This window comes from Athene cunicularia (assembly GCF_003259725.1).
Source record: "Athene cunicularia isolate RWA chromosome 4 unlocalized genomic scaffold, athCun1 chr4_part2, whole genome shotgun sequence".
In the NCBI taxonomy this organism is placed as follows: domain Eukaryota; kingdom Metazoa; phylum Chordata; class Aves; order Strigiformes; family Strigidae; genus Athene; species Athene cunicularia.
This window is the reverse complement of record NW_020799099.1, coordinates 3,838,678-3,853,602: the sequence shown is the minus strand read 5'-3', so window position 1 is coordinate 3,853,602 and position 14,925 is coordinate 3,838,678. Positions and strand designations below refer to the sequence as shown.

At 36.3% G+C, this 14,925-nt stretch overlaps 1 protein-coding gene across 9 annotated transcripts in view; it reads left to right on the top strand.

Annotated features, from left to right (window-relative positions):
* The window catches only part of KIAA1109 (KIAA1109 ortholog), a 116,779-nt gene that overhangs the window by 41,285 nt on the left and 60,569 nt on the right, over window positions 1-14,925 (top strand). For all 9 annotated transcript variants that reach the window (XM_026847371.1, XM_026847367.1, XM_026847368.1 and 6 more), the window contains exons 23-37: window positions 375-494; window positions 2,649-2,926; window positions 3,705-3,955; window positions 4,418-4,676; window positions 5,090-5,933; window positions 6,789-6,859; window positions 7,338-7,511; window positions 7,834-7,954; window positions 8,809-8,955; window positions 9,330-9,457; window positions 9,890-10,092; window positions 12,004-12,201; window positions 12,878-13,089; window positions 13,426-13,577; window positions 13,917-14,067. In XM_026847371.1, coding sequence (XP_026703172.1) covers window positions 375-494; window positions 2,649-2,926; window positions 3,705-3,955; window positions 4,418-4,676; window positions 5,090-5,933; window positions 6,789-6,859; window positions 7,338-7,511; window positions 7,834-7,954; window positions 8,809-8,955; window positions 9,330-9,457; window positions 9,890-10,092; window positions 12,004-12,201; window positions 12,878-13,089; window positions 13,426-13,577; window positions 13,917-14,067 — 3,309 coding nt within the window. The remainder of the gene's footprint in view (window positions 1-374; window positions 495-2,648; window positions 2,927-3,704; window positions 3,956-4,417; window positions 4,677-5,089; window positions 5,934-6,788; window positions 6,860-7,337; window positions 7,512-7,833; window positions 7,955-8,808; window positions 8,956-9,329; window positions 9,458-9,889; window positions 10,093-12,003; window positions 12,202-12,877; window positions 13,090-13,425; window positions 13,578-13,916; window positions 14,068-14,925) is intronic.

Genomic DNA, 14,925 nt, shown 5'->3' with positions numbered 1-14,925 from the left:
CTTGCCATATATTAAGTGTGAATCCTGGATTCCATCTCTCAACATCCTCCTTGTTTTGTTCCAGTTTTTGTGATGTTCTCTGTCAGAATACTTGATCTGACTTTTCCCAGTGGAAGTCAGGAGAGCCAACTGGGTCTAAAGCCAACTAAAGTTGCTGGACAGGAGAATTAAACGTGCGCTAGTGAAAATGAACCTCAGCACAGAAACACCCTCTCTCAATACTCCATGTTGATAGTGTAGAATAATTTTATTGCTCTAGTTTTAGGCCTCTGCTAAACAGCAGAATATAAATACAAAGATAAGCACGAATTAAACTAAAACTCCTAATGTACACTTAAATAATTCTGATTTTATTTTTTTTCCTTTTCCTTCAGATGAACTGTGTCCCTGGGCCATGCCCAACATCTGATGATTTAAAGTATACTATGACACGCTTAGCCATGGATGGAGCAGATCTGTATGTAGTAGAACATGGCTGTGCCACCAATATAAAGGTAAAAATATTTCTCTTAACAATTAAAACACTTCTTTGTCAACAGAGTTCTTTGTATTTTTTGATAGACTAGCTACCTGAATTTATTGCTTGCATACATGCAATGGACTAAGCAGAATTTCTGAAACTTTAGGTGATAAAAGGTTGGCTTGGACTTGGCCAGGAGTAGATCAATTTGGCTTCTGGTTAGTAATTCTATTAATGATCTTGGAAAATGGTAAGGAGGAGGGGATATCTGCCAAAATAAGAGTGGAAGCTGCAGGATTGGTGTTAAAAAAAACAAAAAACAACAAAAACCAAAACCAAAAACAAACCAAAAAACCACCGGGCAGCATAAATCTCAGTGTTTGTACCTGAGAGCTAATAAGAACTTGTGCTGTTAAGTTAGTAACTCAACAACTGGAAATGACTGATAAAGATTTTGTACAAGTCAGTGCTTGATAACTCATGATCATCTTATGTGGTACAGCTGTTTGAATTAAGATATATCTTTGGTAGAGATGGGAGAAGTGTTAGTGGCACTCCCTGACTGAATCTAGAATACGGCATGGTGTGTCCTCTGTTCAAAAAAGGATGCGTAGAGAGAGATGATACTCTCCATTATCCTATTATACAAGAGAAAACTGGAATAATTTACTCCATGTAGCAAAATATAAGTCAAGAGACAACTGATTTATGGTAAGAACAGAAAAGGAAAGAAGTGCTGTGTTGGTATACGTGACTAGTAGTTGTGCTGTCCATTAATAAATTCAACTTTAAAAGGTAGACATGAAGCTGTTCCCAAAATCTTAAATGTTACATTATGAGCAAGAATCTAACTGAAGGAAAGTGGTAATTATTTTAGATATTTTTTAATAACATGATATCTTGTCATTTAAAAGGCTTGCTACCTTGTGACAGTAAAAATAATGTGTTTAAGTCTCCAAATTCTTTTGAGTCCAGTATTAAAAAGCACCATCACAAATATTAAATGTGTTAGCAGGCATGAATATGAATGGCAGTATTTTCAAAGGCAGCTTAATAACCTGAATCACTCTAGAAAATTATATCCTTAATGTGTTTCATTTGAATTTAAGGGAAAAAAAGGTTTCCAGTGCTCCTTTATAGTCTGTGACAGAGGTGAGAAGTAATAATTTAATAGTAACCCTGTGGTAACCCTCTTCCATGGCTGGGTTCTTTTTCAGCTTTCCTTCCTTTCCCTGTGAAAAGTTTGAAAACTCAGTCTGAAATTTCAGGTACTTCATGGTCACTTTTTGGAGAGGACTTAAGCTGTGCAGGAAACTTGGTCCAGTGTCTTCAGATTATTTGAAATTTGAAGATCAAGCATGTGTGCAGGGCTATGGCATCTTTTATTGGTGTACACCAGTGTTGGGGAGGATCAGTACTGTACAGGCAGGTGGGTTAGTTGTACAGGGACCAGTTTTCATACCTAAGTGTAGAGGAGAGAAAGAACTTCAGGTTCATCTTTGGAGAGGATTGGCTCCTGCTGGTACTGTATTTTTCCAAGATGAGGGGCAGCTCCTGCTTGGTACAACAGAACTACTGGAGTTGTGCCAATACAAGAAATAGTGTGATCATATAACGGCTGCTATAACAAAATTCATATGGATCTCGATTAAGGTTTAGGATCTGGAATTTCTTGAGTTTTGCAGTGTTCAACATGGTTGTCTCAGGGAGGTATTTATTAATTATAGAGTTAATACAGCTTTGTATTCAAAGTATATAATCAATATTTTCATCTTAAGGACATAGAATTACATAGATCATAAAATCATATGTCTGATTTTGAAAGTTTCAGACTTCTTTGGTTTCAGATGACAGTGAAGAATTTAATAATTATTTAATAATTTTAAAGGTTCATTACATCTGTCCCAAGTTGAGCTTTCTTTTTTAATCCCTTTTAAAAAGGAGACCCCAAAGTAGAGATTTTATTTTTGTTATTTAAAAACTGTCTGAAACTAATTTCTAAGCTTGCCTCCTTTTGTGTGTGTGCACATGCTTGCATATAAAACTGGTTCTCTGTCTTTTTTGGAGAGAATAGTTTGCTGAGAACTTTCTGGAATGTAGTAAGTGATGTGTTAACTGGTTTAAGGCTACCCTTTCTTTGTTTCACTCATGACTTATCAGAGTTCATGTTGTAAATTATGTTTGCCAGATGGGCGCTGTACGTATTGCAAACTGCAACCTCCACAACCAGTCTGTTGGAGAAGGTATAAGTGCTGCTATTCAAGACTTTCAACTGAGACAGTATGTTGAGCAGGTGAACAATTGCAGAACTGGTCTTCAGCCAATATTAAGGAGGGCGTATTGGCTGGAAGCTGGCTCTGTCAATTTGGGGCTCATCACTGCTGACATCGCTTTAGCTGCAGATCACCCTTCTAAACATGAAGTGCAGAGACATTTCTTAGAAACGCATGATAACCGAACTAAGAGGTAAGAGATACAGTTGAAGGAGATGCATTTGAATTTTTTGGGGGGTGTAAGTTAATACATTCATCTAAAGATGGAACTTTGGTTTTTCCTTTTGAGGTTGCTTTTTGCTTACATAAATCACAATTTCTTGTCATGTTTTTAAAGTATGTTGAATGCTTAGCTTACGAGGTTGGTGATTTGGATTATGCTTGGACTATACAAAATTGCATGATTTTTGGCAAAACTTACTTTTCCTTCTACCTTCCCTAATTCCCCAAAATGCAGATCAGGGAGAGGAGGGAATCAAATTTGCCCCTTTTTTCTCAGGCTGGACTGAAAACAGGCCCTAAAGAGTCCTGAGCAAGTTGATAAGTAGCTGTGAACAAGACACTTGGTGTAACTGTGATTTGTGTGTCTCCCTAAAGAGCAGTTGCCTCTGACATAAGCAACATGCAACCAGTGTGGAGCATGTTTGCAGTGTGTGACTCCATGCAGAGAGGAAAGTTTGTTACTGTTAGCGTGTATTGTGGCAGCTGGACATAATCTGTGCCTGAGCACGGTTGCCTGACCACTGTGTATACATTTGTGATTTGCTTCTTTCTGGAGCTAATCCTTCATTTTATGTCTGACATCTGTGTTTTAGATACAAATCTTACTGAATCATTTTATGCCAGGTGAAATAGGAGCTCACATATAAGAGAGGGATATCTTTTAATCTTGTTTTCACTGAATTTAACTGTACTAAGGCTGATGTGGCTCATGTTGTTGTTTTGTTTTGTGTTTTTCTGCCTTTGTATAGATTGTGGTTTTTGTGGCCTGATGATAATTTGAGGAATAAGAGAAGCAAGAACAAGTGTGGCTGTCTTGGTGGCTGTCGATTCTTTGGTGGCACGTTAACAGGACTAGATTTTTTCAAACTTGAGGAACTGACACCTTCAAGCAGCTCTGCTTTCTCAAGTACAAGTGCAGAATCTGATATGTTTTATGGGCAGTCTTTACTTCAGCCAGGAGAATGGATAATTACTAAGGAGATTCCTAAAATTTTAGATGGTGAGAAGGCACTGTATGTTAACTTTTACCCAAAAGTATAATTTCCTAACTGCACATTAGTATTTATATTCTTTCTGATTCTGATAATGAGTAGTACTTGTGCTCTTGTGCAAGAGGTCTTCTAGTGGCATTGGCCCTTCTAAGAGCAGACAGTAGCTTGAAAGAAGTGGACAAGCTTACATATGCTGAATTTTTTATTACTGTGCAACTCCTTTCTGACCAAAAAGGAAGTTTTGTGACTTGCATCTGTTCTACTTATCTAGAAAGCAGTATACCAAGATAATATCATGCTTTACTGCTATGATTTTATTCATTTCTGTTAGTACAACATGCTAGTATGTGTGTGCATTTCAAAAGTGTAGGGCTTTTATTTAGTAAGGATTTTTATTTCAGTGGCAGGGAAGAGACCATTGCAGTTGTGTTATCAGATATTCAGTTTTTCTTTTCTGTTTCTGCTCCTAGGTAAAGCAAATGGTGTAAAGCGAAAAGATTGGGATTGCAGATCTATGGGTATAGAAATAGAAAGGAAAGCACAACATCTGAGCCTACAAGTGCCATTGCGCTCCCATAGCTCCTCATCCTCTTCAGAGGAAACGAGCAGTTCTAGTGCTGCGCTCCCCTTGCTTGCAGGGGAGAAGGACAGCCCATCGTCAACTACTGAGGATCACTTGGTACAGAAGGAGTTCTTGTCTGGTGCAAAAAGGGATGATGGTCATGGAAGGTTAGTACTCTCTGTCCAGGTAGAAGTATAGGTTGGCTCATGAACACATTATGACAGAAAAAAAACCCCTTATATTTAGCAGTTTATAAAGTGTTGGTTATTTTTTAATGGTAGTGCTGAAGTGCCTTTCCTAGTTTGAATGCAAATTTGGATCCCTAATAGGAGGTGATTACCTGATCTGGGTAGAAAATCTAGCATGTAAGACAACAGCACTTGCTGTTAGTGTTCATTTTTGTATCCTCTATATGTAGACAAGTGGACTAACAAGTGGCAGAATTCAGTTTGTAATCGGCATTATGAAAATAATTGCTATGCTAATAGTCACAGAATCACTGAAGCATTTGACAGCTTCTATAATGTAAAAAAGAGAAGCGCTTATAATAAGCAAATGAACCTTAAATTTTTGTTACCAGCGTTGCAGTCGAGGGCGCAGAGGGCAGCCCTGCATCCCCTGGCAATCAGGAAAGGCCTGTTGGTCAGTCTCCCCTGAGGTCTCCACTGAAACGCCAAGCGTCCGTGTGCTCCACCCGGCTCGGGAGCACCAAGAGCCTCACAGCAGCCTTCTACGGAGACAAGCAGCCTGTTCCAGTTGGCGTGCAGTTCAGCAGCGATGTGTCTCGCAGTGATGAGAATGTCTTGGACTCCCCAAAGCAGAGGAGGAGCTTTGGTTCTTTTCCATATACTCCATCTGCAGATTCAAACTCATTTCACCAGTATCGCTCAATGGATTCCAGTATGTCAATGGCTGATAGCGAAGCTTATTTTTCTGCAGCAGAAGAGTTTGAGCCAATAAGTAGTGATGAAGGTCCAGGAACCTATCCAGGGAGGAAGAAGAGAAAAAAGCAAGCTCAGAAGACTGAATATAGTAGAGCATCTATTTATCACAGTGTGGAAGGGCCCTTAACAAGTACAATCCATGGAGAAATCAGTCAAGATGTTAAAACATTGCCAATTAAGACTCATCCTTCACAGGCCTCATTTGTTTCAGCTCTGGGAGGAGAAGATGAGCATGTTGAGAACATGTATGTTATGGAATCAGAGAAGACTGTGGAAAGTGAGCAAATAACTTCCCAGCAGCCTGTAATGGCATGTTACCAGAATTACCTTACACAGTTCCAGGTGATCAACTGGTCAGTAAAGCATCCAACTAACAAAAGAACTTCAAAATCCTCATTACATCGCCCTTTAGACCTTGATACGCCAACAAGTGAAGAAAGTTCGTCATCTTTTGAGCAACTTTCTGTCCCAACTTTTAAGGTATGGAAGACGGAGGAGAAAGGAATATGAATTCAAAATAAATTAAATTGCTTAGTACACCTGTTGTGTAAATAAAGCTATGAGAAACTTTGAAACTTCTTTGCTTTTAGTTAAGGAATGCCTTGGGTTTCTGACTTCAGATCATGCACTGTGTGGCTGGGAGGTTGTGGAAAAGAAATGATGGAGTTAGATTTCTGTGGATAAGATGTGTGTTCTGAATTGTAGTTATTGCACTTAAAAATGCTGCCTGTTGAACAAAATATGCAGCTGAAGGATATTCATGTGACTTTTGTTTAAAATACATGGTACACAGAACTTCAGTAGCAGTACGTTTAATACTGGTAAAATGTAGTCTAGGCTGTAAATGCTTTATTTCAAAGTAAAATTGAAGCTCAGACTTAGCAGATGATTTTTGTAAATGTTTGCACCTTTTTTCCTCATGATGTATGTGATATGAGCATACATGCTTAAGGAGGGAGCTGAAATAAAATACGTGAAAAATAATGGAGATGGCTTGATAGAAAAATAGGTGTTTAACCTCTGGATTTTAATTTATTATCACTTTGCAGCAAAAGCTTTGTGTTCATGCAAACCTTTCCTAGATGAGTATTTGAAGTGTTTTGTTTTATAAGCAATTAGTCACTGTTTCTCTGTGTTAAGAACTTTGTAGTCTAACCTTCCAAGTAATTAAAAAAAAATAAACGTAGGAGTTTCTGTATACTGTATGGGAGAATCTGCATATGAGGGATGTTTTTAAGAATAGAACTGTAAGCAGGATCTTTATTTGAATATTCCCTGGGTATTTTTTTCATCTGTAGAAGGAATGTAATGAATATCTTTTCACTTTTATATTAGATTGTTAAACAGGGTCTCACAGCTAATTCATTACTGGACAGAGGCATGCAGCTCACAGGATCAACATCTAAGTAAGTTGAATACTGAATAACATTATTAGCATAATTTTTAAGAGTAGGATTTTCCTGATATCTTGTTAAATGTTTTGGCTTTTGCTAGCCCTTTTAAAATCTGATTTGTAGCAGTAGTTTTCAGTACAGATCTCATTTAGAACAGAGTATTCTATTATAAAATGTTTGATATTGGTCAAAAAGAAAGCACAGCATGAAAGCATCAAGTAATCTCACTTGTATGTTTTCAAGATTATGAATTGCAACTTAGTTTAAAATAGTTTGGGAAGTGCTTATGGTAAGTGCCCATTGGATTGCGAAGAGCTGAACTTGAATCTAGGGAAGGCCTTGCACTGGAATTATATTTGTGCACTTTCTAAACTATGTGGTAGAAGAAATCTGCCATTATATGCGTTTTATTAAGAACTAAAATGATACCAGGACACTTTTATATTTCTTTTACAAACCTAGATTTTTAATATTTATTTGACTTGTTTAGTACACCTTATACTCCTTTGGAGAAGAAGTCTGCAGAAAATACAGATGATGAAACAATAACAGAAGAATGGACGCTGGATCACCCTGTCTTCCAGACACGGACAACAGCAATAGTAGAAGTAAAAGGAACGGTTGATGTAGTTCTGACTCCTCTTGTAGCAGAGGCACTAGATAGGTAATAAATTTTACTTTTGCTACTGCAGTGTTAATTGATTATGCTAAAAATTGTCTAAAATCAAAGTTGTTTTGTTCAGCAAAGGTTTAGGCAAAAGGATTGAATAATGTGACTGATGGAGCAGTAGGGCCTTGTACCCAGTGAATGTAATTCTGCATTTCCCATGAGGATGCTGGAAGAATGTTACACTGACCTAGGAAGTGCCCTTTATGTCTGTCACTGCTTAATTTTTTTCCTCTGTAGTGTTAATTAAACATTGTTGATTGTGTGTCATGTGAAATGAAGTTAAAATGGTCTGCTGTGGGCTTGTTTCCTCTCACAGGTATATAGAAGCAATGGTGCACTGTGTTAGCTCTCGACATCCAGCAGCAATTGTTGATGATCTGCACTGCAAAGTTCTTCGAGATGCTGTACAGAACAGCAAGACAAGCTTCTCAGAAAATGTAAGAAAGGGAACAAGAAAAATATACAAGGATTTGAAAGAATATTGCTTTCTGTATTTTACATAAGAAAAGTTTTAATTGAATTCAGTGTTTTGAGATATAGTAGCCAAATGCTATATTAATTTGGAATATGTATTTATTTTTATCTTGTGCCTAATGTTATGTGCATTTTTGTAATCAACTGTTACATATTGTCTTTCAGTGACCAGAAATCTCTCTTACAGGATTAAAGTGAAGTTTTCCTAATTTGGGCGGTCTAGTCAGTATCTACAGTAATTTGCAGGAGCTCATACATTCTGTTCTTGGAAATTACAGTAACTGATATTCATACCAGCAGTACATCATTTAGTATTTCACTGTAGTTGAGGAGATAGTTTCTGAGAGAGAAAAGTTCAAACTAAGCTGTCAAAGTGCATGGGTTTGGGTTTATTTTGCAGTTCATCTGATACTTTAAAAAATTATATTGGAAAGAATTGTATGGTGGTTCTACAGAAGTAGTTGTTCTTTCTGTCCAAGTTAATGATCATATTTTATGATTTCTTGACTTCACAGTGTAAGAGATACTAATTATTTACTTCATAATAAGTTGTTCTATATAACTTCTATATATAGAACTCAAACTTACAGCTAAAATCTGGTCATTAGAAAGTTACTGCAGAATGGGATTTCAGTCCTTTTGGATCTAGAAATATATCTGTAAGTGCTACAATCCTTGTTCTAGAAATCATGCTATTGTGCTTTAAATGAAGTGAGAATCTCTTGCTGCTCTGCACTAATAAACTGTCATGTTACTCTTTAGCTTAGCAGCTCTGAGTTTCAGTGAGAATAAATTATTTTTTCTTCCCTCCTCCAAGTTATCTTCGAAGCAGGATATTAGAGGAACAAAAATAGACACTACCACTACAGGAACAACAAACCAGGGACCAGCACAGACCAATCTCTCACTTAAGCAAGATAATGTGACAATTAAAGGTCTTCAGACTAATGTTACTGTACCAAAGGTAACAACTTTTTGTTTAGCTTGTTAGTAGATGTGACTCACAAATTATCTTTATTTTGCATCCTTATTATTTCCCCAAAAGCTTAAGTGAAGCTATGTATTTGTGCTAGATAACCATTGTTTTAAATAGGATAGACTTTTTTGGAGCTGCTCAATTCTATTATGGTGGATGTGCAAGTTAAATAACAACCACTATAGGGTAACTGACTGCCATGTCTTTATGTTTTTACATCTTCTAGGTGTGATAGTCTTGTCTTTCAGTTTTTCATTTTATTGAGAAGTATAAGACAAGATTGTATCAGAAATTAGTGATGTATACTTAATGTGACATGTTTTTCTAAATTTCTTTACTCTTTGGGGGAATTTTACGTATAGGTGAACCTGTGTTTACTACAAGCATCTGTTGATGAATCCCCAGGGGTTTCTTCTGGCAAAACTGTGACTCACGTTTCATTAGTAGCTTTGTGTTTTGATAGAATTGCTACACAAGTTCGTATGAATAGGTAAGAATAACACATATCACTACTTGTGACTCTTTCTTGTTAAGTTAGTCAAAAGACTTGGAGTGATGCCAATTTTTTGCCATTCTAATGAGTATTTGAAAAACTTGTCATGACCAAGTTAAGCAATAAAATTCTTCACTGTTTTATAAATTAGCATCTAATACCTAATTAGAATTGCAGTTTCTTTAAGAACTGGAGGAACCCTTCAAGAATAATTTAGGAACTTGAGTTTTAACTCTTTTTTGCTTATATGTCATACAGGATAAAATTAAATTTTTCAGTATTTTTCTACCAAAGCATATGTATCTTCTGTTATGCAGAGTTCTCCCTAACACTACTGTGCCAATGTCACTTAAAATATTTTAAAAAGTAATTAAACAAAATACGTCTATGTGAGATTTGCTTAATTGTTTTTTCTCCCTTTATTCCAAGGGGTATAGTTGAGGAGACTTCAAACAGTGCAGAAACTGGGAGGAATTCTGTCACATTTGATCGTTACATCCAAACCAGTAAAATGCAGCCCCAGTCTTCTGGCTCACTCAGATCAAATGCTGGAGCAGAAAAAGGAAAAGAAATTGCTGCTAAATTGAACATCCATCGTGTTCACGGACAACTTAGAGGCCTTGACACAACAGGTAAGCCTTTTTTAAAATTTTGGAAATGACAGTTTTCATAGAAGCAAATGGGTATAGTTGGCCTTGACCTTGTAGTTTGGTTGTAATTTTTTTTATCAACACAGATAAAGAGACACTTGAACATGGAGATTTTGCAGATTCTCTGAAAAGAGTTTAGGATAGTTAATCTGAATTATTTTCTGTTATTCTCTAAAGTACTAGATTTAAATGTAGGCAGAATGAAAACTATTAAGACGAACTTCTAAGCAGTTGTGGCTGATGGCTTGTATTGCAAATATTGACATGCACTAGCAGAATTTCAGACCTGGGCTCCCTTCCTCCCAGGTGATCTCTTCTCAGCTACCATTTTTTGTCTCCTATGCGGGGTATGAATTATGCGTATTTGCATTCTTACTATTTTCTAACAATTTCAAGGTAACTATAATGTTCCTGTTGTACTGGCAATTTCAGCATGACAGGCTGTAGATTTTGAACTATAGTGACTATAAAACTGGAAATGATATTACCCAATTGTCATCCTTCTAGTTTGTGTTAAGGTAATTCCTTGAAGAGCCTATGCATTAAATTCAGCGACTATAACTCCTGATGCTGAAAAAGATGACCAAAAGCAGAGACAGTTTTTGTTAAAACTGGTTCATGAGACCTTTACGAGCGAGTGTCATGTTTCACTCTGTCCCATAAAGAATAGGAATCTTTCAGACCTGAGAAAGTGCTCTGTGAATCAAGTATGATTAAAAACCACACAATAAACAAAAAAAAACCTCCCAAAACCTACTTGCAAAGATGTGTGAGCAAATGAATTTGGAAGAAAACAAAAGCAATAAGAGAACATTAAAATGGCTAACTCCGTTTTTACTTGGTTATGGGTAGAATCTTAGCAGTAGTGTCCTGTGTTAGGTATGCTGCAGACATTCCAGAAGGTCAAGTAATTTTTGAATTCTAAGTAAGAAAACTTGTCATTTTCTATTTAAAAGGTTTGAGAAGTGTCTTTCTAGGGGTGCCTCAAAAGTGATGGCTGTTATAAGTTGGGGGCAGAGAGTGAGAATTGGAAGGGATATAAATTGACTCAGTGTAGTTCTTTTCCTCAGATATTTGATGTTTAGCTTTGTGTGTAAGTTAATAGTCAGTAGGTATAAAATTATTTAAAATGTTCCTTTGGAAATGTCACTAGAAGAAAGGATTTCTATTTTAAGCTATGACCTAATGTCAAAGAAATCAAGGTGGCATAATACCCTCCTGGATCTTAGAAAACAAAGATCATAATGAATTAAGATCTGCTTGAGTCTGTATTTTCTTAGGAAGAGTGAGACTTAGTGCTTTACATCCTCCCAACAGAGACGTACACACGCTTCCAAGCAAGAAGTGGTCTTTGAATTAAAATTAGACCTTTATTTCTAAATATCCTTCAAGTATGTTGTAGTTAATACCAAATGCATTTCTAAAAAAACATATTATCCAAGAGCACTGTCGATATCGCTGTCATTTGTTCCTATTAAATGTTAGGTGTTTCTTGAGAGTGTTTTTTTTGGTAAAGTAGTTTCCAGCCAATTGCCAGTTTCAGATAAAAATCTGAAGAGCTTCTTTGTACATGTCTTTGGAACCATGATGTGTTAGGATTAGGAATGTCTCAAAGCTTTAACTTTGTGTTGTTTGACCCTTGTTTTTTTACAAACTTAAAAGTTACCCTGCCCATATTAACATACCAGGAGCAAGATTTTTCTTCCCGTTTCTATGCTTCTTTCTTTCTTGCTCATGCTTCAATTTTAAATTTTTTAAACATTTTTTTGCCCTCCTGTTTGAGGGATACCAAAGGGACAATGCTCCCAAACCACTGTGAACTTCAGAGAACTATTAAAGATGTAAAGTTTTTCTCATTGTGTAAAAAAGTGGTAAATATGTTTGTTTTCACAGATATTGGAACCTGTGCAATAACAGCTATTCCTTTTGGGAAATCTAAAGTTCTTTTTACTTTGGAAGAGTTGGATGAGTTTGCTTTTGTGGATGAAACAGATCAACAAGCTGTTCCAGATGTAACTCGAATTGGTCCTAGTCAAGAGAAGTGGGGTTGGATAATGTTTGAGTGTGGAATTGAAAATTTAACTATAAAAGGTAAAGCTTATATAGGCTTTATATTATTTTGTTTTATGAAACTGCTAACAATTCTGTTGTTTCTAGTTTAGCAATTATTTGGATAGAAATTGCTGATTATAGGTGATACAAAACAGTACATGTCTGTTGTAAAATTGTTTCACAAAGTAGATTAGACAATAAAGGAAGTTTTATTAATCAATACTGCTTCTAATAGTGTATGAAATAATTCCATATGAACTGATTTCAGCAGTTTCTGAACTTAAAGTGAAGGTAGAAATTGACACCTTCACTCATTGCTTAAATCCTGACCTTGCAATCATATCCATGGTAAGTGTCTGCGTATAGGGCCAGACTTCTGCTTTGGGAGGGGAAAGCCAGATTTAAAAATTTTTAAAAAACCCAGTATATATGTATTTTCTGTCATCCAAGTTATTCTTTTCAGAGAATAGTGTTTAAAAACAGCCTTCATATGAGTACTCTTGGTCTACTTAGAACAAATGTATCAGAAGCTCTACAACTAGCTGTTAAATTGTATAAAAATTGTAGTGATAAATTGTGAAAAATGGTAATACATCTTGGTTAACCAAAATTGTATGTATTACTCCTCTTAAGTGCAGATCTTTTCTGTGGGACGTAACTTATAGATGTTTGTGCGTGGCAAACATTTACAGTCTAGGTATGTGTTCTTTTATAGGAGGAAGACAATCTGGAGCAGTATTGTATAATACATTTGGAGTCATGGGTAAATCAAGAGATACAGAGAGAGGTGGATTGCTTGCATCAAATAACTCTTCAGATTCTCCAACTGGTAGTGGCTATAATACTGATGTATCTGATGATAATCTTCCCTGTGATAGAATAAGTCCCTCTTCAGATATTAATGGAAATTCAGTTTCAGATGAGCAGGTACATACATACTGTATAGAAATGATTGGTCTTGGGTTGTTGGGTTTGGGGGTTTTTTAAGTGATTAACATTCACAGTAAAAAATTGACAATTTAACATTAACGGATGTCTTGCTTGCCAACTGCATTCATACTGTCTACTTGCATGCTATATTTTCAGCTTTCTGCAAGGTCTCTTGGTATAGTCTTGGGAGAATTGATGAACAACATCAGTTTATTTTTCTTTAGATACATATGAAACTATTATGAGTAGTGGACAGTATGGTACGTTAGTGTCTTTCAGTGTAATCACTTTAGAAAACAATTTCACTTTTGACTTCGTGTTTCCTTTTATAAGGATGAAGGCGTTGAATCTGATGACCTAAAAAAAGATATACCTTTGATGCCTCCTCCCCCTGACTCTTGCAGCATGAAGTTAACAATCAAAGAAATTTGGTTTAGTTTTGCAGCCCCTACCAATGTGCGCTCTCCAGCCCATATATTTTCAAGGTATAATTTTACCCAGTTTAAAAGAAAAGACATGACAATTCTGCTTTGTTAAATTGTAGTTGTATTTGGTAGTTTCTGAGTTTAATTTCAATAATTTCTGAAGCGTCTCTGGAAATGAAAATTTTAGATTTTACACAGCACTGTTATAGCTACTAAGAAGAAAAAAATTAGCTCTATGCTGGCTGAAACCAGGACAGCCAATTTTCATGTTCTGGGCTGCGTTTGTTATTTTGTAACCTTGTTCTGTCATATTCCACCTCTTTGAATGTCATTCATAATAGCATTAGAAAATCTTGCTAATCTCCACTGCTGATATCTAATTTCTCTGTTTCTCGATAGGCAGCTGAACCTCCTGAGTACTGCAACGCCTGCAGTTGGTGCTTGGCTTGTTCCCATTGATCAAGTGAAATCGTCATTAAATAAACTAGAAACTGAAGGAACCCTGAGAATCTGTGCTGTTATGGGCTGCATTATGACAGAAGCTTTAGAGGTAAATAACATTTTATAAAATCAATAACTACATTGGAACAGAGTAGTGTAATATGTAAATATATTTGTTTGGGATTCTGGATATTTTCACTGACAAATTTATAGCACCCCTTATGAGCCTTTACTTCCAGAATTGGTAACAAGAACTCATTACCTGTGCTTTTTGTAAGAAATCTAAATTTCAGAAGCTAAAAGCTTCAGCTGTTACTAGTGAGGAAGTCTTGTGCTTCTTGTGCATCTCCAGGTAAAATAATTGGAGATTCCTTCTTTTGAAAGGGAAGTAATAAATATGGCTGTAGCATCTGGTATTTTTTATGAAATATGAGAACGTGTTGAATTCTGAAACATTCAGGGTATCTTTAAAAATATGAATATCTGTGCTCCTGCATTGTATTGAATCATTGTGTTTATTGGACCCGTTTGTTAGCAGAAGGGAGGACAAGCATACTGAGGGTGAAATATTCTAGCAAGAAACGCAGAATTTTCTGTTGAAAACTGGGATTGGTGGAGTTTTTATGACAAATTGGGTGTTACTGTGATTTGCTAAAGAGCTTTCTCGTGTGTAGACATTTTCTGCTCTTCGTTTACTTGGCACCATCTAGTGGGAAGATTTTGAGGCGATACCCGTTGTGGACACCCTGTCTTTCATTGTAAGACTGACGAGCTTAGTGTCAGGATAACTTTCTGCTGTACTCCAAAAACATGCCTTGCAGCAGTGTCTTATTGCTACCTCCCTTCTTATTTCGTTTCCTACCCTTTTTCTAGCATTAAACCAAATTAGGAAAGTGCCTTGTTTTTCTTTAACTAGGAATAAACAGTTTCTTCAAAAATCTCAGCTAGGTGTGCATATGTCTGTTAG